General features: G+C 34.2%; 3 protein-coding genes and 1 long non-coding RNA gene across 4 annotated transcripts; 3 read left to right on the top strand and 1 right to left on the bottom strand.

The window, feature by feature from the left end:
• Window positions 1-6,110: 6,110 nt before the first annotated feature.
• On the top strand, window positions 6,111-7,168 carry LOC105173051 (dirigent protein 1). Its single transcript, XM_011094697.3, has one exon. The coding sequence runs from the start codon at window positions 6,398-6,400 to the stop codon at window positions 7,001-7,003; it is 606 nt and encodes a 201-aa protein (XP_011092999.1). The 5' UTR covers window positions 6,111-6,397; the 3' UTR covers window positions 7,004-7,168.
• Window positions 7,169-10,815: 3,647 nt separating this feature from the next.
• Window positions 10,816-13,812, top strand: LOC105173042 (proteasome subunit alpha type-7). Its single transcript, XM_011094687.3, has 3 exons — window positions 10,816-11,211; window positions 11,875-12,289; window positions 13,450-13,812. The coding sequence occupies exons 1-3, from the start codon at window positions 11,039-11,041 to the stop codon at window positions 13,612-13,614; spliced, it is 753 nt and encodes a 250-aa protein (XP_011092989.1). The 5' UTR covers window positions 10,816-11,038; the 3' UTR covers window positions 13,615-13,812.
• Window positions 13,813-22,672: 8,860 nt separating this feature from the next.
• Window positions 22,673-23,864, bottom strand: LOC105173041 (myb-related protein 308). The gene is made up of 2 exons (XM_011094686.3): window positions 23,602-23,864; window positions 22,673-23,449 (listed from the first exon to the last, which is right to left on the bottom strand). The coding sequence occupies exons 1-2, from the start codon at window positions 23,862-23,864 to the stop codon at window positions 22,891-22,893; spliced, it is 822 nt and encodes a 273-aa protein (XP_011092988.1). The 3' UTR covers window positions 22,673-22,890.
• On the top strand, window positions 23,239-25,411 carry LOC148785162 (uncharacterized). Its single transcript, XR_016067812.1, has 2 exons — window positions 23,239-23,379; window positions 23,654-25,411. It is a non-coding gene; the product is annotated as an uncharacterized LOC148785162 (long non-coding RNA).
• Window positions 25,412-27,079: the final 1,668 nt, after the last annotated feature.

The following is a 27,079-nucleotide window of genomic DNA, read 5'->3' as shown; positions in this document are numbered from 1 at the left end:
ATTCTGCAATTTTTAGATAAAGGAGGCAAGATGAATTAACCATTATTTTGAAGATCAAGATTTTTTTTCTACTAATATAAGAAATAGGAATAAATGATCTCATATTAGGCCTAATTATAACATTTAAATAGTTCACAAAAGTTTGTATGAGATATCATTCGAATAGCAGACAAGATTATACAGAAATGGAGTTTTACCCACCAAGCTCAATTCAGAGTTGATCCAAATGATCCTATCTAATCATGCAAAAATTACTCTCTTTAAAATAGATTTCCCATTTCCACAAAATTCCAGAGGGACATATCAACATGTAAAACTAATTTTAAAATTACAGTTTTAAAATAGATGCTTGTCTCATCTCGTCTCATTTCATCCGAGTGTGAAAAAATGAGATGGGATAAGTGCAGATGAGATTGGAATTATTTTGCATGTGGGTTGGGACGTGAGATAGAAAGTGTACTGATAATAGTTTGCCTGATATGTAAAAGTTATTGGGTATGATACCGTAGTTGATGAGATGTAGTTTTTTCTTAAAGCAGTGAAATGTGTTTGAGATTTGTTTTGAAAAATTTCTTATAAAGAAACACATATCACAAGCAAGTGATTTATATCACAAGCAATCCTTCGTGATTATCTCTATTTGAAAGCATCATAATTCAATATTTGAAATTGTTGATATAAGATACATAAAACTTTAGTTTCTGAATTATAATACTGATACTATTTTTAGAAAGGATCTTTTGCACAGAGATAATAGTTGGAAGATAAATAAGTTTGAAAAATATATGTCAATTAACAATAATAAGGTACAAACTGTACAATGTAGGCTTAATGACATAAGAAATGTTTCAAATCTTTCAGATATGCATGTCTAATGTGAAGAATGCACCCCATAAAAGTTAACGAGAGAAGAGAGTTTGAACTATATATAAAGGATACAAGTTACAACAATGATTATTTAGTTGAGAGCTCTCTCTTTTGTAATGAACTGGAGTAGGTGACCTTTTTATAAATGAAGCATGTATTACGATGATGCTCCACCATAATTTTGTGGAGTTGTTGAACACTTCTTATGCACATTTACATGGTCTGATATCTGGTTCATACTCCAAACATGCAGGATTGGTTACCTAAGGCAGACCAGAGGAAGCAAGAGACAGCACCTTCAACCAAGTAGAAGATACTACGATCATCTTATCTGTGACTCGAGTCTGTCTAATGCTCTCTATTCATGAGATGTTTGCTACAGATTTGCTACTTGCTGCTTAGACAAAAAAATATTCATTTGAATAAACTGTAGTTTTGAGACAGAAATTGTAGTTGAAAAAACTTTTGTTTCCTGGGGGCAGTTGAAACTCAGGATCTTTGTGTTATCAATATGTTGCTTCTCCATTGTGTTTATTTGTCCTTCTCATTGTGCAGTAATCCCGTTTACATGCCAACAAATTCTGTGGTTTGGTGATCAAATGAAATATAGGCTACTACTTGCTTCTAGTTTCTTAAAATGCAGAATGGCAGTCATTTCAAGAAACTAGGTTGTATTTTCAAGTATATCAAGAGAACATAATGTTGTTCTCTGCAGTAAAGTTGTGAAGTGTGAACAGATACTCAACTGTGATGCTTTATATAATTGACAGATTGCTCCAATGGTCTAATGTGCAAATCCCACATGTGCATATCTACATCTATTTTATATTTCCACAAAACTCTGTAGCCTTTCATATTTATAAAATAATTACTTGCAAAGTATAAGAGACATGCAGGCATTTACATATTGAGCAAAAGAACAACAATTACACAAGAACAACAATTGCAGAAATTGCAGAAATTGAACAATAAAAGCCCTATTATTCATAAATCAGTAATAAAAGCATAGAGAATAACACAAATATCAGTATGAATGAAAGTATAATGTATAAGTGAAATCTCACAACTCATTGGAATTAACATTACCGAATCTTTAACTGAAATTAAAAAAGCTAGTCTAACATGCTAATGAGAGAACACATAAAAGAGAAGAGAGAATTCTATAAAAAATGTACATAATGAAAGATGCCAGGATCCAAAATTCGAAGATGTCCGTATGATGAACTACATCCATATTTATATACTACTAATTACCTAATTCTATTAAAACTAGAAAAGATAAATTTCTAATAAAACTAAATTTTCTAAGGAAATTAAACTATTGTCCTCAAGAGATTCGTCTAGCAAAGATAGTTTCCAATCGTCTATAGTTGTAACGTCCATCGAATTTTGTACATAATTAAGATACTAATTATTGATAATTATTAAGATATTTAAAATAAACTATAGATAGAAATTAGAATATATTAAGGCTTGGGTTGGAGTAAACAGGAGCTCATTATAACATTTGAGGGCAAGAAATTAAGTAGGATGTAATGATTTTTTTTTAAAAGTAAAAAAAACAATAACAATAATAATAATGATAATATATTATATAATAGTAATAATATCTATATATAATAAATTATATTTTATATGTTAAATATAGTATAAATAACTATATATATATGATATTTAAAAAGATAAAAAAATTAATTTAAAAATATTATCAATATAACAAAATAATTAGTATTGTGGTGTCATGTACCAACATTTATAAGTGAGAAAATGACTAAATTACTTACATATATAAGGTTATGAAAAGCCCTAAAAAATATTTAAGAAAATCTATCATTTAAATTCCAAATAAAAAAGAGATTTGTTTTTTTTTTTTTTTAAGGGCTTACCCTGTGTCAAAGGGAGCTCAAAACAAGAGAGCCTGTAAATAGTTTTTTCATCTTTATACTCCCACTTTTCTACTTAATTTCAAAATGAAACAAAATTGAATATCGAACGAGTTTGGAATACATCTTAATCCTTCTGAACTAAACCCATTTTTTTATATTATTCTATTTTTTTTTCTCTAATATATTTATTTTTCGTCACAATCAGACATACTCTAAGGTGATATATATAAAAATTAAATTGAAATTTATATTGCATTTACATTTAACATTTATGCGTTACATATATTATTTTTTAAATTTACATATGACGAAAATTTTAAACACTTATGTTTATATATTTTTACACATACCATAAAGATGTAATATAAATTTTCTAATAGAATATTAGGGTTAAATATATTTTGCACCCTTAAATTATGCATTTTGTCTCATTTAAATCTTTGAAGCATGAAAAGTAACATAAACACTCCTGATAAAATAACTTGGGCATTGCCCTTTTTACTTATCCCTGTACTTTTTTATTCTACTTCCTAAAATATGTTTTATTAAAATATCTCACCAAATTATTTTTAATGATTTAAAGTTTTACTAATATTTTATTTTAAAGTGATATTTATAATTATATTTTTTTTATAAATTATGAAACACAAAAAGTATTATAAGCTGAATATATGTAAATATATTTTACAAAATAAATAAATTATGTGGGTTAGTTTCACTTTTCATACCCAAAGTTATATAACTTATAAATTTTTATTTAGTTGCATGTTCACATAATAAAAATATATCATATTACTTAAAAAATATAGAATATTATATATTAATGTGTACGATTTTAGCACGGATGTAAAGTTCTTGAATTTTGATATTGGATTTGGGTTAATTGAGTAAAAGCTCTTGACAAAGAGAACCTGCAAAACAAAACGTTAGCACTCCGATGCTTAAGTTAGTTCCGGCTTTAAGAATAGATGAATGTAAATAAATTATAATCAGAAATTATGATAAAAGTGATAATTCATATGTAAGAGCACAAATAGAGTAGCAACAAGAGGAGTTCTCGAGTGTGGAAGGGACTGTCTGTTGAGGGGTACCCCCCATATCTATGGAGGAGGAGTCCCTCTGTAACAGAAGTTTTGGTGAGGGGATGCGCATGCCCAGTGAGGAAGGCGGGATTCAGGAGGGATATTGTTGCACCTTATCCGTTTATTAAGCAGCAAGTCTTTTGATGAAGGGGGACTTCTTCTTCGTACAGACTCCTACTTGGTGGGGAGTCCTCTTAGACTGAAGAGTTCAACCCCTTGAGGGCATCTTCTTCCCTTTGGGCTGGTCTTGAAAAGATGCAATAGGCCTTTGTACTATGCCTCATTCTTGGGCCAAGCTTGTAGGTTTCATCCTTGAATAGATTTTGAGGTGGGGGGCTCTTCCTTAGGTCGAGCCCACGAGCCTCCCTCTTAGGCTGATCTTGAGGAAACATGCCTCCTTCCTTTTGCCAATTTGTTTTTTTAGCGGCACATGCCAAGGTGGCGAGCCTATCTAGTTTCTAGGGGGCACCTACCAAGGTCGCCCGCCTATTTAGTCTCTGGGGCACCTATCAAGGCTACCCGCTTGTCTATTTTCTACGGGGCACCTGCTAAAGGCGCTTGTCTACTTTCTAGGGGGCGTTTGCCAAGGCTGATTTATCGAATGTTTTTAGGATCTCTCATGATTTGGGCCTCCTAGGATGTCACGGGCCTCTCATTTCTTTCTTTTTTTGGATTATTTTGGCCTTTCTGGACCAATTTATTTTTATGCACATCAAATTATATCATAGATTTATATTTTACAGTACATATGTGTTCGATGTAATATTTTAAATTTGTATTGATAATTTATTTTTTAAAAAATTCAACATATATAACAACATAGGCAAAAATAATGTAAATTATTTACTAGTTGTGTAAAAAATATAAGAATCATAAATTTATGGAGTTTATACAGATTTTTATACTCAGTATAAAAATTATAAATTTTGGTTAGAATTTATTTTAAATAAAAAAAAGTTGTAACAATTCAAATTATATTTAGGAGAATGATTGTAATAAAAATATTTTAGGAGTGCATAATAAGGGCATTTTTCTTATAAAAAAATAGTATATATCGTGAGGGGTCATTTTATTACCTTTTATAATTTAGGAGTATAAAATGTACTTTATATATAATTCAGGGTGCAAAGTATATTTAATTCTAGAATATTATACATTTATTTTAAGAATTGTTGGGTACTTCAATTCTGATCACTTGGCAATTTGGTTTTGGGGTTCTTGCTCGTCCACATGCATGGCTCCATTAGGTATGGATCCAATTGCTGTATTAATTAATTATTGATAATTATATTTATTTTATAATTAACTTATTTTTTTAATTTTATATTAATTAAATAATAAATATATTATATTTATTATATAATCAATTTAAATTCGATGAAATTCAATTTAAATTAAAATCTTGATTTGATGATATGCATGCATTAATTATGACTAATCGTTGGAGCTCTGTTTGACAGTAATAACAATTTGGTATCCGTCAGTGTCAAGGACCCCCGAAAAGGTCCAAACTCTGAACGTTACTGTCACTTACACTAATGTATGATTCATCACTATCGCTCTAAAAAATCACATTTATTAGTGGCATTTTTTATTTATTTTTAAACATTTCACCTTCTTCAACTTATTCCGAACAGAGAAGTGATCAGTTTTAATATCTTTAAAATATCATAGTTTAATCTGCATCTAGTCAAATAAAATCTTGAGTAATGGTGAAATCTTTAAAATCTTAACACTCTTGAGGTCTGCCTCCGTCTAACAAGTAAATTCATTCACTAGTCAAAATTCATTGAATATGTTGATATTAACAAAAAATATGGAAATAAATTGTAATTAACCCAGATTGTCAAATAAATTTTTTTATAACCAAATTATCCTCATATATCTCACACATTAATTCATGTGAGAAAATATATCTTCACCGTTATAAGGGTAGTTTAGTTTGAAAAAATTGTTTGACCTATAATAAATCAATAATTAGTCAATTGAGAGTAAATAACAATTTCTATTCAATTTTTTTGTTAATATCAATAAATTCAATGAATTTTAACCAAACGGAAAACTTATTTGTTAGACAAAAGCAAACTTGATGAGTGTTTGATTATTTTTCAAATTACAAAAAACTTTCATGTAACCTGGCTTAATTATCCCTTAAATATAATATGAGATACAAAATAAAGTTGACATAAAGTTACAATAGAATTTCAACCCTAACTTTAAACGTGAAGCAAGTTTTGTAAGAGCTCTTCAGTGTTTATCCAATTCTCACGTCCCAAATCGATGATTCTGTGGTTCTCGTCCGTCCATCCAGGCTTAGGGTGGTCCATCCATCACTGCTTCTTTCTACACTATATATGTGGGCCGCTGCATTAGCTTCTGCACATATGCTATTTTCTCCAATACAGCACACACAGATGGGAAAGCTTACCTATATGTGAGCCGTTGCATTAGCTTCCGCACAAATGCTATTTTCTCCAATACAGACCGCTTGAGAGGGAAAGACGGCTGCTCTGTGATCAACCCTAGTTGCTGGTCTTGCTCCCGCTACTGTCTGAACTGCCAATGGGAAAGCTTACCATAGCGTTAATGTTGGGGGCATTGGCAGCGGCGCTGATGAACATGCTGGTGCTTGGGTCAAACGCAGAAGTTCAACGGCAACGGCTCAATTCCTGCCTGGGAAAGGAAAGGCTAACCAGGCTTCGTTTCTATCTCCAAGACCTGGTGGGTGGTGAAAACAAAACTGTTTGGCGAGTGGCCCAATGCAATCTCACTGACGTTTTGCCCTCAGAATTTGGGACTGTGTCCGTGCTGGACAACTTGGTAACAACTGGTCCTGAAATCGACTCCCAAGAAGTGGGTCGAATGCAGGGGCTTATTGGGCTTGCGGATTTACACGAGATGGCCCTGGCTATGCTCCTCAACATCGTTTTCACGGAAGGGGAGTATAAGGGGAGCACGCTCAGCATTCTGGGGAGGAATAACTTGTACGATGAGATAAGGGAAGTGCCGATCGTTGGAGGTACGGGCGCTTTCAGAATGGCACGTGGATATGTTATTACCAGGACTTACTCTACGGATGAAACACACTTCCGTAGCGTTTACGAGTATGACCTCGTGATCTTTCATATGGATGAAGATAATGATGTTACAAGGTTGAATTCTGATTAAAATTCGTTAGAGCAAATGTGCTGGTTTTGTGTGGTTGGATCATGTGTAATGTTAGCCAATCGTTTTCGTTTCTTTTTTGTTGTTTGATTATGTATGATTGTATAATAAATACAACAATTTGTTGAGTGATAGATTTATAATTCAAATAAAATGACCAATTAATTATACTTTTTTTATGATTGATTTAATTTGATTGGCAAAAAAAAATTCCATACTTACTCCCTAGTTCCTAAAATCATTTGAAAATAATGCCTTGCGCTATTCGAGGACAAGGTTAGACTATTGAACTTTGTAAGTGCAATTAAAGTTGGAAAATTTTCTATCTTATTGGCTGTCCGTATTTTAGTTATATTTTCCCGATGAAAAATGTAACTAAATATCTCGCGTAAATTGAACTTTAACAAAAAGTTTTTTGGTAAGTGTAAAATATATATTACAAAAACCAGTGACTATTGAATAGTAAAGCTCGACCATTCACATATCCACCATTATAGTAATTACTAATTAAACACAAATCACCTCATTTTGAAATATATGTGAAGCGTCGAATTTTAGCACGGATTCAATAAGTTTGGATTTTGAGAATAGACTTGAACGAATTATGCGAAAGATCTTGAAAATTGGAACCTGTAAACCAATACGTCAGCACTCTGATGCTCAAGTTAGTCTCGGATTTAAAAGTAAATAATAGTAAAAATAAATCGTGATGAGAAATTTGAGATGTAGGTGAGAAATTCATGAGAAAATTATGGTTAGAAGCAAGTGGATAGCTAAAGCAAGAGTAGAAAGTAACTTTTTCGATTTTGGAGGGTGTCACCGTTGGAGAACTGCACTTATATATAGAGGGGGTGTCCCCCTCCGTTAGGACTCTGCATACTACCTGTATTCTCCAAAAATAGGGCAAGATACGTGTGGATAAGGCATGGTTTAGTCTTCTCTTTAGCTGATCAATTCACAATAGTAAGTCTTTGCTTGGGGGAGGACTACTTTCATGTGAGGATTTCTATTCTGCGGGGGAGTCCTTCTAATTTTTGGAATCATGAGTCTTGGGGGCATCTCTTTTCTCCTGGGCTATTATAATTGGGCCTTGAAGGTAGGCCTATAGTTTGGAAAGGGGTGAATAGCAATTTATCCCCCTGTGATATTAAAAATGAGCACATTACCCCCCAATGAAAAAAATATAGCAATTTGCCCTCTTATACTTTTTAAAATGAAGCAATTTACCTCCTTATACAGGGAGGTAAATTGCTTCATTTTAAAAATCATAGGGGGGTAAATTGTTGTATTTTAAAAAATATAGGGGGATAAATCGCTATTTATTTTTTCATAAGGGGATAATTTGCTCATTTGTGATATCACAAGGGGATTGTTTGCATTTTTCCCGTTTGGAAAGTGTTTTACTGGGTCCCGCTCTTGGGCTGAATCTGGGGATCTTTTGGTAGGCTACCATCCCTTTAGGCTGATGGGCTCAACTCAGGCTTCATTACCTCTTTTGAGCCAAGTGCTCTTAGGCCGCACACATCATGCAATCCCCCACCCCCCCAACTCTAAGGAGGAAGGGTGCTCCCTATTTCCTTAAAGTAGAAGCCCTTGTAACGGCAAGAAAGGGGGTCCCCCTTTAATATTTTGTCGCCTGTTCATTTATGTCGTTCTCTGCAACTCAGGAAAGCATACCCAACTTTTTGTCAGTTTGATTTGATGGCCATAATTATTTGTTGTGTGATAGGGTGATGTTTTAGTAATCGCCCACCCATGCACTTGGTAACCACCCGTTCACGCGCTTGGTAACCACCCACTCCCGTGCAGTTACAAGTGGGTCATGGGCTTAACCCCCCTCGTCCATTATCTCGACTAGGTATAACCTGTCTTCACTTTCTCCGCTCACAATTTTTTTTCTTGGAGCAAAAGGGTATTCCACTTTCATGTCCAGTAAGTGTTGCCTTCCTTTCTTACTATTCCTAGATTCATCTTTCTCCATGTCTTCTTCCAGTGAGTCTGTGCGTTTCCTCAAAGAAATCTTCCTGAGCTATGATCCGTCCAAGGCCTAGCCCTGTCTTTCCCGATTTACTAGTGGCCGGAGGAGGAGTCTGCCACAGGCGACGGCTATTGCACCGCAACTAATAGATGAGGATTCTAAGGACGAGGGAGGGAAAATGAGGGTGAAGGATCTTTTCCTGGGGAGGAGAAGGTGTCTGGGTCTCCTCTTGGGGAGGAGGAGAAAAGATCCCATCAGGAGGATGAAGATGAAGAGGAGAGTGTCTCTCTCGCCGATAGACTAGGGGTCCTCTACTCTGAAAACCTCCTCCATAGATCAGCTACTCCAATAGTTCCACATTCCTTCTTCCTTTACCCTGTACACTCCTTCCTTTATGAGTCGTCCTTTTCATCCTCCCCCAAATTGTTTGTGTTTTTTCGCTACCCAGCTACGTTCAAGTTGGGTTCTTGATACGGGGGCGTCTCCTTCAGATGAGCCTCCTTCCATTCCTTCTTCAGTGATGTCTGTTTCCATTACAGGAGCTAGGTGGGTGGGAATAAGCACTGCCATCTGCTCCCAAATTACTGTGGTGACCACCTATTGGATTGCACCTAACAAAGCTGGAGAAATTCCTCCTAAGGTGGTGTCTAAAGAGGTATATTGTCTTAGAGGAGCAACCATAGGGTCCATCACTCTAGGGGGTGGCATTAGGGCAAGGAGAGCTGGGGCGATGCTCAACCAATCGGAGTCAAAGAAGTTTCTACAACGGCCTACAAAGGCTGATTGTTGTCAGGTGTCTCCATGGTCTTTTGCTTGTTTATAGGATTGATGGGGATTTCCATGGTAACTCAGGTCTTTAACTCAAAGTTCCCACAAACGGTGCCACTTGAGTGCAATTTTAGCACGGATCCGACGAGCTTGAATTTTGATGATGGACTTGGTTCGATTACGCGAAAGATCTTGAAAAATGGAACCTGCAAAACAACATGTTGGCACTCTGACGTCCAAGTTAGCCTCTAATTTAAGAGTAAATAATCGTAAAAACAAATTTTGATGAGAAATTTGAGATGTAAGTAAGAAGTTCATGAGAGAATTATGGCTAGAATGCAAGTGAATAGCTGAAGCAAGAGTAGAAAGCAATTTTCCAGATTCTAGAGGGTGTCACCATTGGAGGACTGCACCTGTATATATAGAAGGGGCGTCCCCTCCGTTAGGACTCTACATACTACTTATATTCTCGAAAAGGGGGCAAGCTACATGCGAATAAGATATGATTTTGTCTTATCTTTTAGCTTATCAGTTCACAACAGCACGTCTTTGTTTAGGGGAAGGCTCCTTTCGATTGAGGACTCCTATTCTGTGGGGAGTCTTTCTAGGTTTAGGAATCCTGAATCTTGGGGACGTCTCCCTTCTCCTGGGCTACTTTGATTGGGTCTGTGGTCTGGAAAGTGTTTTACTGTGTCCCCCTCGGGCTGAATCTGGGGATCTTCTGGTGGGTAACTCTCCTTCTAGGTTGATAGGCTCAGTTTGGGCTTCATAACTTCTTTTGGGCCAAGTGCTCTTGGCCGCATACATCAATATGGTTCAGTAAATTATGAATATTTTATATAAGTGAGTCGTGATATTTATATATATTATATATACACATACATACAATGTAATATGAAATATATTATTAATTAATAGAAGATTCATTTTGATGTCCTAATCAAATTCAGATGGGCTGGGCTGAAACTTATCCCAGTTAATTTTGGGCCCATCGTTGTTATAGTCATAAGAAACAGCCCGGGTCGTAAAGGCCATTGATCTATCAGCAAAGCGCTTCTTAACTTGAATCTGCCCACCTGAAACACGACTTTTAGGACGTCGTTAGTTTGAAGCGTCTTGTCGTGTCGTCCAAGTTCTCTCCGCTCAGTTCCCTTTTACTACTTCCCCAGTTCACCTCCGTCCTTTGTGAATCAGTCTTGCCTCGGAGAAGAGAAGGGAAGGAGGAAATCCTGAGACAGATCGAAGCAACGCATACACCCATACTGTTATTACTACACGAAGAAGAGTGAGAGATGGCCCGATACGACAGAGCAATTACGGTTTTCTCGCCGGACGGCCACCTTTTCCAGGTGGAGTACGCTCTCGAAGCCGTGCGTAAAGGAAACGCCGCCGTAGGTGTTCGCGGGACTGACACCATTGTGCTGGCCGTCGAGAAAAAGTCCACTCCTAAGCTTCAAGATTCAAGGTCTACTCTTCTCTCTCTCTCAACTCACGCGGACATACGAGAAATTGCCAATCGCGGTGATATAAATTTTCATTTTCTAGTGATTTATATCGTTTAGATGAACAAGTGGACTATATTTGGGGTTAAGCTTTTGCTATTTTGAGGTGTGATTTTTCTACTGTGCCAAATTTGCTTTTTGTTATTTCTGGTGTTGAACATTGGATTTTGGTTATTTCTTATAGATGTCTGCTCCGGTTTTTGTTTATAGTGATTTTCTGTACTAGTGTCAAGATGTTATTGTAGAAAGTTGTGATGTATTTCTATTACTGTTAAACCCTAGCTCGAGCTCTTTGTTCAGCTGTGTGCCTTTCTCTGTCTGAGTAGGCTTTACCTAAAATATTGATTTATTGCCTCGAGATTGATCTGTAAAAAATGGTGGAGCTGTGCAATGTTTGTTCCTGGATTTCCGTGGAAGAATTGCTAGGGAAAACCTTTTCTCACAGGTTTTAGAAAACTAAGTTAGCTGTTTTCTATTAAGCTAATATAATTAGTTAAACTATTGAAATGTGTCTTTTATTAGATTGTATCTCTTATGTTTGATTATGAACTCAATTTCTGTACTTTCAATTGGCCTTGCAGTTTCAGCAGTTGCTTAAAAATCTATTTTGCACTTGTATCTTTCAGATCAGTGAGGAAGATTGTCAATTTAGATGATCACATAGCATTGGCTTGTGCTGGGCTGAAGGCAGATGCACGTGTGTTGATAAATAGGGCACGCATTGAATGCCAGAGCTATAAGCTTACAATTGAGGATCCTGTAACTGTTGAATACATAACTCGTTACATTGCTGGTCTTCAGCAGAAGTACACACAAAGTGGTGGTGTGAGACCTTTTGGCCTTTCAACATTGATTATTGGGTTCGATCCACATACTGGCACTCCATCCCTGTATCAAACCGATCCATCTGGAACATTTTCAGCATGGAAAGCCAATGCCACTGGGAGAAACTCAAACTCTATCCGTGAGTTTCTGGAGAAGAATTACAAGGAAACATCTGGCCAAGAAACTGTGAAGTTAGCTATACGTGCTTTGCTGGAGGTAAATATCTTTGTATATGCGACTCAATTCTTGTCATTGTACATTTCTGTTCTAAGTGCTTTTATTCTCATAATTGCATTTTCTAATTTTCTGAAACGAAGAATAAATAACTGACTGCATTTTTTTTTTTGTATAAATATGAGTTTTGCCTTCTTTGCAAGTGGTTTTTAACTCGAGGTCTATTGGATTTCTTCACTGCAATTGTGTCATACAAGTACATACATTTTTATGCACAAATCCTTTGGAGAAATGGACATCCTTGAGAGTCATTGAGTTTGATGGTTACTTGGTGCTCCCTTCTAGTATTGAGTCCCAACTGTTGCAACTCATTTTCTCTTAACTGTGAAGGACGTAATCTGTGGGCTAATTCGCTTTTGAGGGAACCATGGCAGAAGTGCACTGGTTGAATGATTCTGGTCCTTGATGGAAAAGTCTAGATTTCTGCAAGCATCAGGACAGTGCTAAACGCTCTTGCCATTCTGGCTTTTGAGTTGCAAGCACTTCAACCCTAAATTGTGAAATTCCTGTTGTTCAAGTCTCAGATTGAGTACCTGGATTATGATTGTGTTGAGAAAATGTCAAAACTTGAACCACAACTAAGTGAGGTACAGTGATATCAACTTGTACAAGAAAAAGTGGAGTATTCAGTTATGGACCAAAAACAATGAAGCGAGTTTTTTACTGGTTGATTTCCATGGCTTTACTATTACGTTTTGTGGCAATACTTGTTTGTGCTCAATTAGAACCCAGAGAGAATACATATCAAGTCATGATAGGATGAAAATAGGATTTCTAATGTGGAACTTTTCATTTGAAAGTTGCTGTGACAAAAATCATGGGGCGAGCTGGTTGGATTATGGTAGGACTTCTACTAGAATCTTTATAATAATACAAATGTTGCAAATTGCATGGATATGCTCTTCTTGATGAATAGGCACAAATTGCATAACTAGGCCATTGATATATTTTGGCAAACATCTCTCACTTGACATGAATGAGTTTCACAGCACCTCTTTCCTTTCCATCTTTGGTTATTACATTTGTCATATTCTCTGGAACTTGGTTTCCAAACATAGATGTTTTGGCAGAATATACTATAGTATTTGCATGGAAATACTTTCACTACTGATCTTAATGATTTCTGTGCTCCATACTTAAAGGTTGTGGAGAGTGGAGGAAAGAACATTGAAGTTGCTGTAATGACTAAAGAGCACGGGCTGCGGCAGCTTGAAGAAGCTGAAATCGATGCTATTGTTGCTGATATAGAAGCAGAGAAAGCTGCTGCAGAGGCTGCCAAGAAGGCCCCTTCAACAAAGGAAACTTAGTCTGCTGCAGTATTTAAATGCTTTTACGTGATTACTTTTGTGACCTCTATTACAGATTGTGGTCTGTTGTTGCCTATGGCAAATTTATTTCCCTCAAGGATTTTTATCATGATACGATCCAAAAATTCAGAGGTACTTTATATGCTTGTTTTCTATTGTATGTCTTTTGTCGACTAAGAAAACATCTTGCAATGTCTATTCACGCCCTCTCTGGTAAAACCTGAATATTAGAGATTCTATACCTGGCATCTTTAAAATTTTTGTTATAGATAAAGTATCAGACGGTCCACTGAATGAACCAAGTCATGTCTTGGGCCTCTCCGTGGAGTCAGGTATTCAGAATTACATGCTATCTTCAGATTGGAGTCAGTCCATCGATGGGTCTCGCACAATTGGCCCATAAAGGATTGATATTATGGTTGAACCCTGGAGCTAAACCAGCACTACCGAAACGTGTGCTATTTCTTGGCTAGGCGTATGATTGTAGGTCAACTCGAATTTGATTGGATTTAAGTTAAACTCAGATTGAATTTGGTCAGGTTTAATTTAATTATAAAAATGTATTTTATTTGCATTGTAATTAATTTGATTCGATCAAATCTTATTGAAGTAACAAAAAAAAAATTATTCTATTGCTACGTCATAAAACACATACCTGATATCAACCACCTGTACCCGAAAGGACCTACCGCCCCCATATTGACACTTGTTTAACAAGAAGAATCAATGCAGCATGCATCCAAAAGGTGAAGCGCGACCAAGTTTGTGTAACTTTTGCGCTCCTAAGGGGTCAATTTGTGTCAATTTCTATTCATTAAATCACCAATGGTGGGGGATGCTCGACCCCACCGGACAAGAGGTAGTTCAATTTCACTGTAGCAGCAATAATTGCTATTACTCGATCTTGCAATCCCAAATGAAGTTCAAACGTGATGAGCAGTAATATCAGCACAGTATCATGATGCTACTTGTTTCCGCAAAGATTTATGTTATTCATAGAGGACATTCGCCAAAGTTGATCAATTTTCTGCTCAAACAGTTGGTCTCCTCACCAACATCCATCTTCTTCTTTCCTCTTTGTTACAAAAAGTTTGGATGATTTCAAATTCAAGAGTCGGAACAGACCAAGTCGCTTGATGTGATACTTACGAATTACCATCAACACAATTCTCAGGTCACATTGAAACTCCGACTATGTAATCGATGAACAATGGGTTCCCTCACGTCACAATCCAATCAATCCTTTCACCAACCCTAATTCAATATCATGACTACTCTCACAAGTCTCGTGCACTTGTTGGAGAAATGGACGTTTCTTACCCCATACATTTAAGATCTTGAATTCATCAAGAGAAGTACGTGATTAGCATTCTTTCCGTTTATGTGATCAAAGGGTCTTCTCATCTGTAGATCAAAGGCAATAGACCCATTCTATCATCAATAAAACTAAGTGGCTCATAATTAATAATACATGACTTTGACTATTCTATAAGTAGGCAGAATGATGAAGAAAAACATTTACTACGTGTAGTTAACACATAGAAGAGAAGAGTAGCAAGTTGCAGAAATATCTACCTCCCCACTTTTTCTACAGTCGCAGCCAAAATAAAATGATGGTCTGCTACAGTTGCAAGTCTTCACCAACTCAGAAGCTTGCAAGTTTCAACATGTGGGGCCCTTAAGATTTAACTAGAAACTCTTATATTATTATTTGCTAAAATAAAGAGCAACATGTTCATGTTCATGTTCATGTTCAAATTGACATACCTAAGTCAATATCATATTCAAACCGTCCCTCATGAACTGGATCACAACAGCTCATTTTATTTGAATTATTAATTAAGCCTAATGCAATTAACGTTTCTACCATATTATAAATAAATAAATTATCTTTTTATAAAAAATAATAGTAATTTACTCCAATGTAATTTTTAAAATGAAGTAATTTATCTTCCTATAGAAGGAGATAAATTGTTTTATTTTGAAAACATACAAGAAAGTTAATTGCCGCCTTTTTAAAAATTTATGAAAATAAATTGCTATTTTTTTAATAAAAAAGTAATTTGTTCATATACAATATTAAAAGAGAGTTGTTTACATTTTTTCCATTATAAATTGCTATATCTCTAAGTCTTTTGACTCAAATTATAAATTTAAAAATAAAGTTAATGCATTAAATGCAATATGAATGATTTACATAGGATTTGGAGGGATGGGTATTTATAGGCATATCAACTTGGCCCAATCACATCAACAACCTAATTTATCAATAGTCTTCAGGTAAACGAAAATCCTAATATTCGATCTAATCAGTTTGTAGAGTATCTGGGAATCACGCAAATGTAGGACTCTAAATCAGCTTTCTGGTGATTAAATAATTAACATTATATTTACTGTGATGGATATAAAAATAGAGAGGTGGATGAGGAAAAAAGCTAAATAATGTGGGGGGCGATGAGGATTTAGGTAAAAAGGAGAGAAATAGAAACAGAAACAGAAATGATGGATTGGTGAGGGGATGAGGAGACAAGTGCCCAAGTAGTAAGGAGTAAGGACTTAGAGCGGTGGGGCGGTGGGCTGCATTTCCCACCACACATTCTTCGTCTTCATATGGGCTTTTGGCCCTTATTGCCTCCCCTATTCTTATCTCCTTTCATGGGCCCACCTCTCCTCAATATCTCACCAAACTTCCTCCCACCACCACCCATCCCTCTCCTATCTTCCCCCTCGCCCTACACCTCCTCTACACTCGAGTCTTTGTTTCGACATTCATCCAATTTCCATTCCTCAACCACATCCTCATAATCTCACACTTGCTACACAATTACTAAGATTGATTAGTACACAAAATCTTAAGCTAGTTAACGTGGATTTCAATTAAAATCCTACAAATTTTAAGTTAATTTAAAGTTTGAGGTTAAGGTGGTCGTAAAATACCATCTCTTAGTAATAAACATATATATGTAAAATGCACCTTCATGTATTTGTAGAAGCTTATGTGTCACAGTCCGTCCGAACCACGTGTCAATAAAAAAAAAAAATACAAACAAATTTATTGTGATATTGTAAACAAGCAAATTATCCTCCTATAAAAAAAAATTAGTAATTTAGCCTATGTGTTAATTAAAGTCAAGCAATTTGCCCCCTTAGATCGAGATAACTTGCTATTTTTTTTATAAGGATGTAATCTGCTTATTTGTAATATCACAGGAGGATAAATTGTATCAAACCCGTTAATAAAGTGGCCACCAAATAATTTTTGAATCAACCGTTGATAAGATAGGTCATTGAATCAAATGGGTCGGGCTTACTTAAAAAGCCGCAAACCCTTGAAGTTTCTAAATAAAAAATATTATCATCTTTTTGACTTGGTAAATGTATTGCCCCTCGTGGACATACATACGATTTCAATACCATTTATTTTTCTTTGAACAATTCAAGTCTCTTTACATATGCACTCCAAATTTTGCATTATTGTATCACTCAACACCCCAACCCCACCCCCCCAAACCCCCCCCCAAAAAAAAAAAAAAAAAAAAGATAACACCACAAAAATGCATATTTATTATGGGGAGTCAATTTCTTTAAAGTGGGGTTGTAGTGGTTGGTAGCAGCAATTAATGCACAAAACACATCTGAAAATATATGGACAGAGTATGGGCAGTTGAATAATGAGATGGAAATCCTCCACTCCCTTTTATCCATTTCCAAGGAGTGAAGGTCGTAGGTTGCTGCTTCCCCAAATTCCAATTGTTAAATTCTTGTAATTCATACATTATGATGATTATCTGGATTTACATTATTTATATTCAAATAATACATTAATCGGACAGCAAGAGCATGATGAACATGCATGGAAGAAAAGAGTAGGGGAAGTTATTGGTTTGAAGAGTCTTGTGGCTGGTCAAAATCAGAAAAAATTGAAAATGACTTGGAAATCATTTTAGACAAATCAAGAACACTTATCATTAATATTTAAATGTGATAAAGAGTGATATGTGGCAGTTGATAATTGAATGAATATGATTTTCATCAATATATATATATATATATATATATGTATGTGTAATGCGCATGGGGTCCAAGACCACAACAAGAACTGAAGAAATTTTTTTGAAAAATTCTAAAATTATCAAAGTACTAACCTGCAAAATACGATTTAACACTTCAATACGTAAATCACCAAAATGCTTAATGAAATAAATTAAGGAACTCAAGAGAAAGAGAAGAGAGAGAGAGAGCAAAAAAATAGTGGAGAAATTGAAGAGTCTTTGATGTTTGAAAATTGTAATTGGTTTAGTTAACTTATTGATTTACCTAAATCTTTATTTGTAGGAGCATTTTTTTTCAGAGGTTTAGGGGTGGATAGGAGATGGTTGAGATACTCTCGAAATTTTTAGAATATTTCTTTTATAAGGATAATGTTTATCCAGATATTAAAGTTATCTTCTAAGAAATATGTCAGTAAAAAGGGGATCATGCTAGTCAACTGAAATATAAATGTTAGTAATATGTTGCTTCTATCAGTCGGATCCAACTGGTAACGAAGTCCCTATTAACACCTTGTTAAGGTGATGTGGCCTATAATGTGTAGAATGCAACTAACTTGGTGAACTTGTTGAACGGCACTGGGCTTGCTGCTACCCTATTTTTGGGCACTGCTTGCTAGCAGGGGACAAGCTTGGGTTGATTGTCCTGTTACTCTTATGGTCTGTGAACTGCGCTTGGTTCAGCAGGATTAGGTCTATTGAACTGAGCAGATGGAGACCTATGTCCTTGGCTTGGATCTGGGTCGGAATTGATCATCGCACTGAAATATTTACTGTAGACATTAATATTATTTTTAAAAAAAAATTGTTATAGCATATCAATTATTTAAATTAAGTACTTATATTTAAAAAAAAATACTACGAACCGACATGTTGGAATGTTTTTATTTCTGAATAAGCTAGAATGGTATTCATGTTCAGGTTAATTATATATATATATATATTACATTTTTGTAAATTGATTAAAAAAAGAAAACATACAATACAAAATGATAAAAAGCAAATAATTCTAGAAGAAAAGGACAATATCAAAATGGGCCCATTATGGTAGAGGTGGACAATGGGAAGGGCCCACCGCCGCAACAAGATAGCATGATGCCTACGCCGGCCGGCTCCAACAACCGCCCAAAAAAGAAAGGAGTTGGTAGACTCAAATTTCTCCTAATTACTCATATGACCCATTATTTTCCACTAATTCACATAATTGCCATCTCCCCTACCAAATGGCCAACCCCAACATCAATTTGGAAATAATTTTGGAATCTCAAAATTCTTGGAGCTATCTTACTCGAATTTGTTCATCATCATTATTTAAAGTCATTCATATCACTTAACTTTTCTAGTTACAAAATAATTATAAAAACAAAAGAAATAAATTGATTATTTTGATTGTCGTCAACTTATTTTCCACTTTGATGGAAGAATATATAAATATTAAGTAGGACGATATGCCAAAAAAAACATCAAAATATTTTAAATTTGAATAATCATGGTAAATTGATGTTGTGGACTGTTATGATATTATTTATCAATTATTTGAATTAAGTATACAGGGTTTAAATTAAAGTTTTTGATTCCTATAAATATTTTTTTTATTTGAATTAAAATTGAATTTAATTTATTTTTGCTCTATTGATATTATATTATGGGGAAGATGGCATCCCACAACTTGAAAATCTACACCATTTTAGAGTATAGGTTAGAAACAAAACTCATTGTTAAATCTTCTATTCCATTCTTTCAAAGAAATGAACAATAGTGATCATCTTCCATGTGACTCACACCACATGCTTGCACAAGGGCAAATTTGACTTTGTAGAGTAAATGTTTCCTTTTTTTTTAAAAATATTTTATTCTTTATTTGTTCCATTTGAAGATGAAAGAATTGAATTGTGTTAAATAATGGAAGTCATCTTGGATTGATGGGCCCACATGCAAAGGGGTCCCTACATGTGATGATGGCAAGAGTTGGAGCCTAAATAATTAACCAAAAAGTTGCAAGATTAGGTACAAATCAATAATTACACCACTGATGGGGGGAGAGGGGATCCCAATAAATTTCAAATTTTATTAAATGTGTGAATATTTATTTTATTTTTATATTAATTTTTTTAATTTAATTGACATATGTAACTATAATTTGATAATTATCATTAATTATATTAATATATTAATTGAATTAAAATATTGTTATTATAAAAAAATCAATGATAATTAGTTTATTTAGGAGTAGTGACTGACCCACCCTTTTGAAATTATAATTTTTCTATTTAAAATGAAGGAAAAAGGGTGGAAAGAAAAATATCTGATGGAAGGTTCTATTGTTTCTACCTAACACAATTGGAAAAGGAAAGGGAAAAAGAAAGAAAGAGTGCAATGTTGAAAAAGTGAGCCTCTTTCCCTTTGTGGGGGCTTTCAGTTTTTTTTTTTTTTTTTCTGACTTTATTCTATTTATTATTGGAATAAATACACTGTCGTTTCCTAAATTTGATATAATTTCATATAGATTTTCTATAATTTAAAAAATATATTTAGTATCTTGAAATTTATTTTTATTTAACAAATAGATCCCCAGAATTAGTCAAAATTTACTACATTTGTTAGTATTAAGTATTAATAAAAAATTGAACGATAATTGATATTTACTCTCGATTGACTTATTACTAATTTATTGCAAGTCAAACAAATTTTTCTGATTAAACTATTATTCCTCCTCACATGTGTTAACGTGTGAAGATGTATAAATGTAATTATTTGATATGCAGTAAATCACTAATAAGTCAGTTGGGATAACTTTTTATCCCCTTTTTTTGGGTAATTCAGCAAATACGCTAATTTTTGACTAACGAATGAACTTACTTGTTAAATGGAGACAAATCTGAGAGGTATTAAGTGTAATTTTTCAAACTACGGGGATATATATTTAATTATACCAGTCTTAGTGGAAAAAATATAATTATCCCGTTATTATTATTGCATCTTTAATTATAATAAATAAATGTGACATTATTATGTGTTTAAGGAATTATTTCATTTAAAAATGTTGGAATTTGGACTTTCTGGATGTGGTAAGTAAACTTGGTTGAGCCGCCAAATTTTATTAATAAACACATTCACATATTTCACAATTTTCTATATATGATGAAAAAGATGTAAATATATATTGTAATGTTTGTATATCTATAGGTCAATGGTATTGATGCGATCTTGTAAGTTGGTTTATTATTATCTATTATTATTTCTTAAAGACAAAATAGGATTAAAAAATAATTTGTGTAATATACTTCTTATTAGTGAGCATTCATACTTTTTGCTTTTCTAATTTTTTTAATTCTCCATTATATTTACTGAGTTTGTGATATATTAATTTTTTTCCCTTATGATGAAGATTTTTCCTTATTATAAAATCATTTTACCTATTAATTAAATGTTGTAAGAATATTTATATCTTCCAAAGAGAAAGTTTAGGTGTTATTATATTCCATGGAGTGAAATTATAAGTTTTATGTCTTGAAAATTCATTGATGTTTTTCATTTCATTTATTTAAATGAAACATAGTTTCATTTTATCCATATCTTTTGCATGTATATGCTCTTATCATTGTAAATTTCTATATTTTATTGATGTGATGCACTATATCTATTTTTTTTTTTTTTGAAAAAAAAGGTAATTTATTTTAAAACAATTGATTGACTTTCTTGTATTTGAAATTTCAATAGAATATAATTATAATTATAATTAAATTAAATTCATGCATAACACTGATTATACGCTAGTTCCAAATATTTCAAGGTAGGCACTCTTTGTACAAACATTTTCATTATAAAATATTATTAAAATCTCGTATTATATTTAATATATTCACAGTATATACGTGTGTTGTTAACATTATTCATGAAATCACAATGGATACTAATTAACCAATGTTATGCAAATATTATTAATTGTTGCTCATGCAAATAAGACTACAATATTTGCTACAATTTTGTAGCTTTGTTGGCCGTAAATAAAATCACGGAGAATATTGAGTAACCAGTCTTAAAGAGGAATATTGGATGGAATAATTATAAAAAACCTACTATTTTTTGTTGACACAGTTTACATATGTAGTTATATTGATAATTAAAAGTAATTTTGTTATGATATATATTTGGAGAAGAGAAGAGAAGAGATAGATGAGGCAGGCAGCCACACACCCACACCTGTTCTTTTCTTCTCATCCATTCACAGCTTATCCGTTGCCTCTTCATTCATTCATATCTTTTGCTAAAGAAGACAAACAATAACAAAAAGGGGGTGGAAAAAAAAGAAAAAATAAAAGGGGAATCTAAAATTAGAAAAAGTAAAAAGTAATGAAGGCAAAATGGTCCGTCTCTCAGTTCTTCAAATTCTCCATCTCATCTCACATGATACATCAAAGATACCAACCCCACCAAACTCTTGAGAAAATTCAATTTTGAATTGAAATATTACTTTTTTTTCCTTGAATTTCCTTTAGAAAGAAACATATATAGCATTTTTCTTCCCCTCACTGGATTCTAATTTTCCTATTCGTCAAGCCCCTTTTGAAAAGAAAGAGAAAAAATACCGAATACCGGAAAACTAATTTGATTTTATAATATCATCAGACCTCATCGGACTCGATCAAATTTAAATTATTTTATAATTATTATAAATTATATACCAACTACAGAACAGATACAATACATACAGTCACTGTATAACTGATCCAATATAACCAAACATAATTTAGATAGTAACTTTTCCCCATATTTGATGCAATGTCTTGACTCTTGGAGTGGAGAAATTAACAGTCAGGCACAAAGTACAAAGACAATTTAGGTACATGAGATGGACTTTATGATCTTACACCAACTTTCTGAAGAGAGGAGAGAAGGGGGAGCAGAGAAAATCCACATCACAGAAGAGTACTGAAGAGCATTCTGTAAAGCAAATGCTGAGACAATTAAATTGGAAACATTCACCAAATCTCTGCAAAAATCAGCAGTTAGTAATAAATGGGTCGTCATAATCCGTACCGCTGCTATAATGATATATATGCAATAAAAGTATTCAACTGTTACTTGTACAAACAAAAGAAAATTTCGAAAAAGGACCTTAATTACTCCTTCACAATATTTCATCTAACTATTAGTCTTGGATTAATTATAATGTTTTAATTATTATTACAAAGAAATTAAAAGCCCAGACATGAGAATTGAATTTTCACTTCATCTCCAAGCTTCTGTAGTCCAAGACTCCAGTTTTCAGCCCCAGAAAATCATACCCAGAATTACTGCTACTCCCACTAATTATCCCATTACTACTACAACTGCACTCTTTGCTGTTTTGTACCCCAAGACTACAGGCAAAGCACAAAGTACCACTACTGCTACTACTACTACTTCTTCCACCTGTTTTCAATGGCTCAGCAGCTTGATGATGATTATAAGAAGGAGGGCTGATTCTGAGATCAAGATTCAAATCAGGGCACCTTTCTGATCTAGCCGGGCTCTTATTCTCTTCTTTGCTAATGATCAAATTCACATCTGCAGCAGTAGTAGTAGTAGTTGTTGTAATTTTCTCTTCTTTTGAGTTTGAAGTAGCAGAGAAAGAGATGGTTGTGATGGATTCTTGTGAAGCTGGTACTGCAGCCTCATTGATGGGCCTGTGAGTTGTGGGATCAATTCCCCGGCTCAACAGTTTTCTTCTTATGTGAGTATTCCAATAGTTCTTGATTTCATTGTCTGTTCTTCCCGGTAATCTTCCGGCTATAAGGGACCATCTATATATTATAAGAAGAAAACAAGAGAAACACATTAACAACTAATTATAGTAATACTACTACTACTACTACTACTAGCAGTGTTTTTAATTTTAATAATTACATGGTGAAGATGAATTAAAATTAAGGTAAAAGGAGTAGTATAGACTTACTTGTTGCCAAGAAGACCGTGGAGTTTGATAATGAGTTCATCTTCTTCTTCAGTGAAGTTGCCACGTTTGAGATCCGGGCGGAGGTAATTGATCCAGCGGAGGCGGCAGCTCTTCCCGCAGCGAAGGAGGCCGGCGGCCTTGGGCAGTGAGCGCCAGCAACCCTCTCCATGAGCACGAATATAAGCGATGAGACGATCGTCTTCTTCTTTGGTCCATGCCCCTTTGTTTGTGTGGGCTTTCTCACAGCAAGGAGACCTCCCCATTATTTGTTGTAAACCAAGTGATGATGCAAACACAAACTGCTTTACAGGCTCCTGGACTTGTGCTATTGCTGGTATTCTTTTGCTACCTCTTTTATTCTGGGAAGGATTAGTGTAGAATATGAAAGTAGTCTAAGGCTTGGTGGTGCTTGAGCATCAAGGCCGGCACTTTAAGGACTTGATGTGGGGGTTATATATTTAAGCTTTTGACTCTAAGTAATCAGAGAGAGAGAGAGAAAGAGAGAGAATTGCTTCTAGATGCGAGTTGGTGAGAAGGGTTTGAGAGGAGTGGAGTGGCTGGTGGCAACTGTCCTTTGCTGATCTTAGCATCATAATTTATACTGCAACACTACCATTAAGTAGTGATTTAAGTAAAAAGTGATATTAACTAAAGGTAAACTTTAGGTAGGTGTAAAGCAAGGTAATAAAGTCCAGCAGGAGAAGGTGTGATCTCCTCCCTTCTTTTGTCCAACTCTGAACTACCTTTCATTAATAATTCAGTTAACCGTCGCAACATCTTCCCCAATCTATGTACCAGAAATTAAGTAGACCCTCCTATTTCTGCTGTTGTGTTGTTTAGGGTACTTTTACATATTCTTTTTCCTTGTAAAAAGCCTATATATATGTTCTTGCACCAACGAAAGTTAGCAGAATAATTATGTTAGGATCAGAAGAGTTAGGTGTTCTTTCTAGAGGGGGAGCATGGATTAAAGTCTAATTCAAAAGTGAATTAAACAAACAAGTCCCTTCACGCCAATAATTTTGTCTTGATCTCAGAATTTTAAGTGAATTCTTGCTCAATCATGCAGTGTTTGTGAATTTGGGGAAGATCCCATGCACAGAACACGTGCAGAGAAAAAGTGGGTTAGAAAAGTAGATCCAAATTGCGTAAAGAAAGTGGGAGTGTGATGAGAAATAATATTTTTGTAATTAAGTTAGTTGTGGATGGGATTAAGCAGAGATTATTTTCCAAGTGGGTATTTTCCTTGGTCATGATAGCATAGCAGACTTGGTGGTGGTGGTTGTAGTTTATTCGATTTGGTGCTCCAGCATGCACAATATGTAATGTTACATATAAGGGCTTCTAGAAGGGTGGAGGTTGGGGGCTAAAAGAAGTGAGTGTGGATGTGGATGTGGATGTGGATGTGGGTGTGGTTGTAGTTGTTTGTGGGCTTTCCTTTACCTTCCACTTCTCTTTTTTTTCCTTTCCCCCCAAACCTTGTGGTGCAAGTTTAGGCAGCAAAGTTGGGTTAGGGTTAGGAGGTTGATTGGCATTTTTGTATTTATATCCATCCCAATTTGTATATGCACTCTGCCCACCACCAACTAATTTTCTCTTCCCACCCCCGCCAAAATAACATTGAAAGCAACCTCTGCCCATGAATGAAGATCCTTAAATCTGCCCATTAATCAATTTGGTACGTAATGATTTAAGACTTACATAATTTCATGTGTGTGTTTTACCTACCTTCTCGACTTTTTCCGGTTGTCATGCTCCAAAAATGGCTCCCACCTTTGATGTTGATTCATAATAATAGCAAGCTTTGTGATTTCATTTCCATACAAACATTATCTTCTCTTCAACCAACACTCACCATAGTATGCATATGTATAGTTATATATATATATATAGAGAGAGAGAGAGAGAGAAGTAGTTATGCAATAATATATTTTGCTATAAAGAATTACTCAGTAACAACAAATATTCAAAACCATCCTCCAAGTAATTTAACTTACGGATAATTACACTCCACCCCTAAATTTGATATAATAACATTGAGACCCCTTATTGTTTGAAAAACTTCACTTAACATTCTCGAAGTTTGTTTTCGTATAACAAATAAGTCCCTTCGTTAATTAAAATTCACTGAATTTGCTCATATTTAAAAGCAAACTTCAAGAATGATATATGTAATTTTTTAGACCATAAGAGATTTACGTATAATTATACCAAATCTCAAGAATGAGAGTGTAATTGTCTCTTTAACTTAAAATGTCCGGCCACAAACAAAAAAATTGCAGCATTTAATTCTTTTATCGATGCGCCATCCTCCATCTAACATGGATTGGCCCTGGTTGAATTGTACCAATCAGTTACAATGTACTCGTAGTTCATCCCACCTCGGATGCCTAATAAACTCTCAAACAACACAAGTAGTCTAATCCTTAAGGAAAGACAGAGAAAAAGGAAAAGAACATTGGTGAAAGTTTGTAATATACCCGGAATGCTTAAGAAGCTGTTGGGCATGTCTAATGGAGTAGGCAATGACCTGGAATTAATGTAAGATGGCAGCCAACTCATGAGCTCGTGGGGATCATGTGCTTAGGTACAGACAGAACAAAACTCGTGGGGGTGTCCTAAAATACTCTTTACCTACCCCTTCTTGTCCTTCCCCTCCCATGTGAGCCCCCCTTCAACCTTAGCAAAATTAGGGTCTGTGTCAACTGGCCCTTGTTTTTGGTGGATAGTCACAAATGGTGTGACGTTCCAAAAATTATATTATTTAATTGTAAAATTAATTGATAAATTCTTATGAAACTTAATTAATTAATAAATAAATTATATGTCATAATTGAAATATAATAAAACTTGAATAAATTAGATTACAATTTATTATAATATTTGTGGACAATTTATATTAATTAAGAAAATTTAGAAGGAACATAATGGGTATTTTGAGAAAAGTCTAATTAAATAAATAAAATAATAATAATATTATATATATAAATAATATATATACATATATATATGAAAGAAAGAGGAAAAAGAAAAAAAAAAGGATATTTTGAGAAAAGTCTAATTAAATAAATAAAATAATAATAATATTATATATATAAATAATATATATATGTAAATGATATATGTATATATTAGTAAATAATATATATACATATATATATATATGAAAGAAAGAGGAAGAAAAATAAAGGATAAAGGATTTGGGGGTGGGCCATCACCCACCGCCCCACATCTACATATATATATATATGTTCAATCACAGCACAATTACATAATCTTAAAAATTGCAATTTTTATTTTCTCTTTCGGTGTTCGCGGCAGAGGCAAGGTTTCTATTAATATTTATTAATTTATATAATTATATTATTTAATTAGTCTATTTATTAAATATTATTTATACTAAGCAATTACTATTTAATCGGAATATTTTACGAGTTTGACTATTTAAAATAGTGTCGAATTAAATATCAAATAGGAT

Source organism: Sesamum indicum, linkage group LG10 (assembly GCF_026168435.1).
Source record: "Sesamum indicum cultivar Baizhima isolate 11 linkage group LG10, ASM2616843v1, whole genome shotgun sequence".
NCBI lineage: Eukaryota > Viridiplantae > Streptophyta > Magnoliopsida > Lamiales > Pedaliaceae > Sesamum > Sesamum indicum.
The sequence above is the reverse complement of the archived record's forward strand: the minus strand, read 5'-3'. Positions and strand labels throughout refer to the sequence as shown.

Excerpts from the sequence above, each read along its gene's own strand:
- LOC105173051 (XM_011094697.3), top strand. The coding sequence starts at position 6,398 with ATGGGAAAGCTTACCATAGCGTTAATGTTGGGGGCATTGGCAGCGGCG.
- LOC105173042 (XM_011094687.3), top strand. The coding sequence starts at position 11,039 with ATGGCCCGATACGACAGAGCAATTACGGTTTTCTCGCCGGACGGCCAC. Across the intron at positions 11,212-11,874 it reads CCTAAGCTTCAAGATTCAAG|ATCAGTGAGGAAGATTGTCA; the intron begins GTCTACTCTTCT and ends TGTATCTTTCAG. Across the intron at positions 12,290-13,449 it reads CTATACGTGCTTTGCTGGAG|GTTGTGGAGAGTGGAGGAAA; the intron begins GTAAATATCTTT and ends CCATACTTAAAG.
- LOC105173041 (XM_011094686.3), bottom strand. The coding sequence starts at position 23,864 with ATGGGGAGGTCTCCTTGCTGTGAGAAAGCCCACACAAACAAAGGGGCA. Across the intron at positions 23,450-23,601 it reads CACGGTCTTCTTGGCAACAA|ATGGTCCCTTATAGCCGGAA; the intron begins GTAAGTCTATAC and ends TATAATATATAG.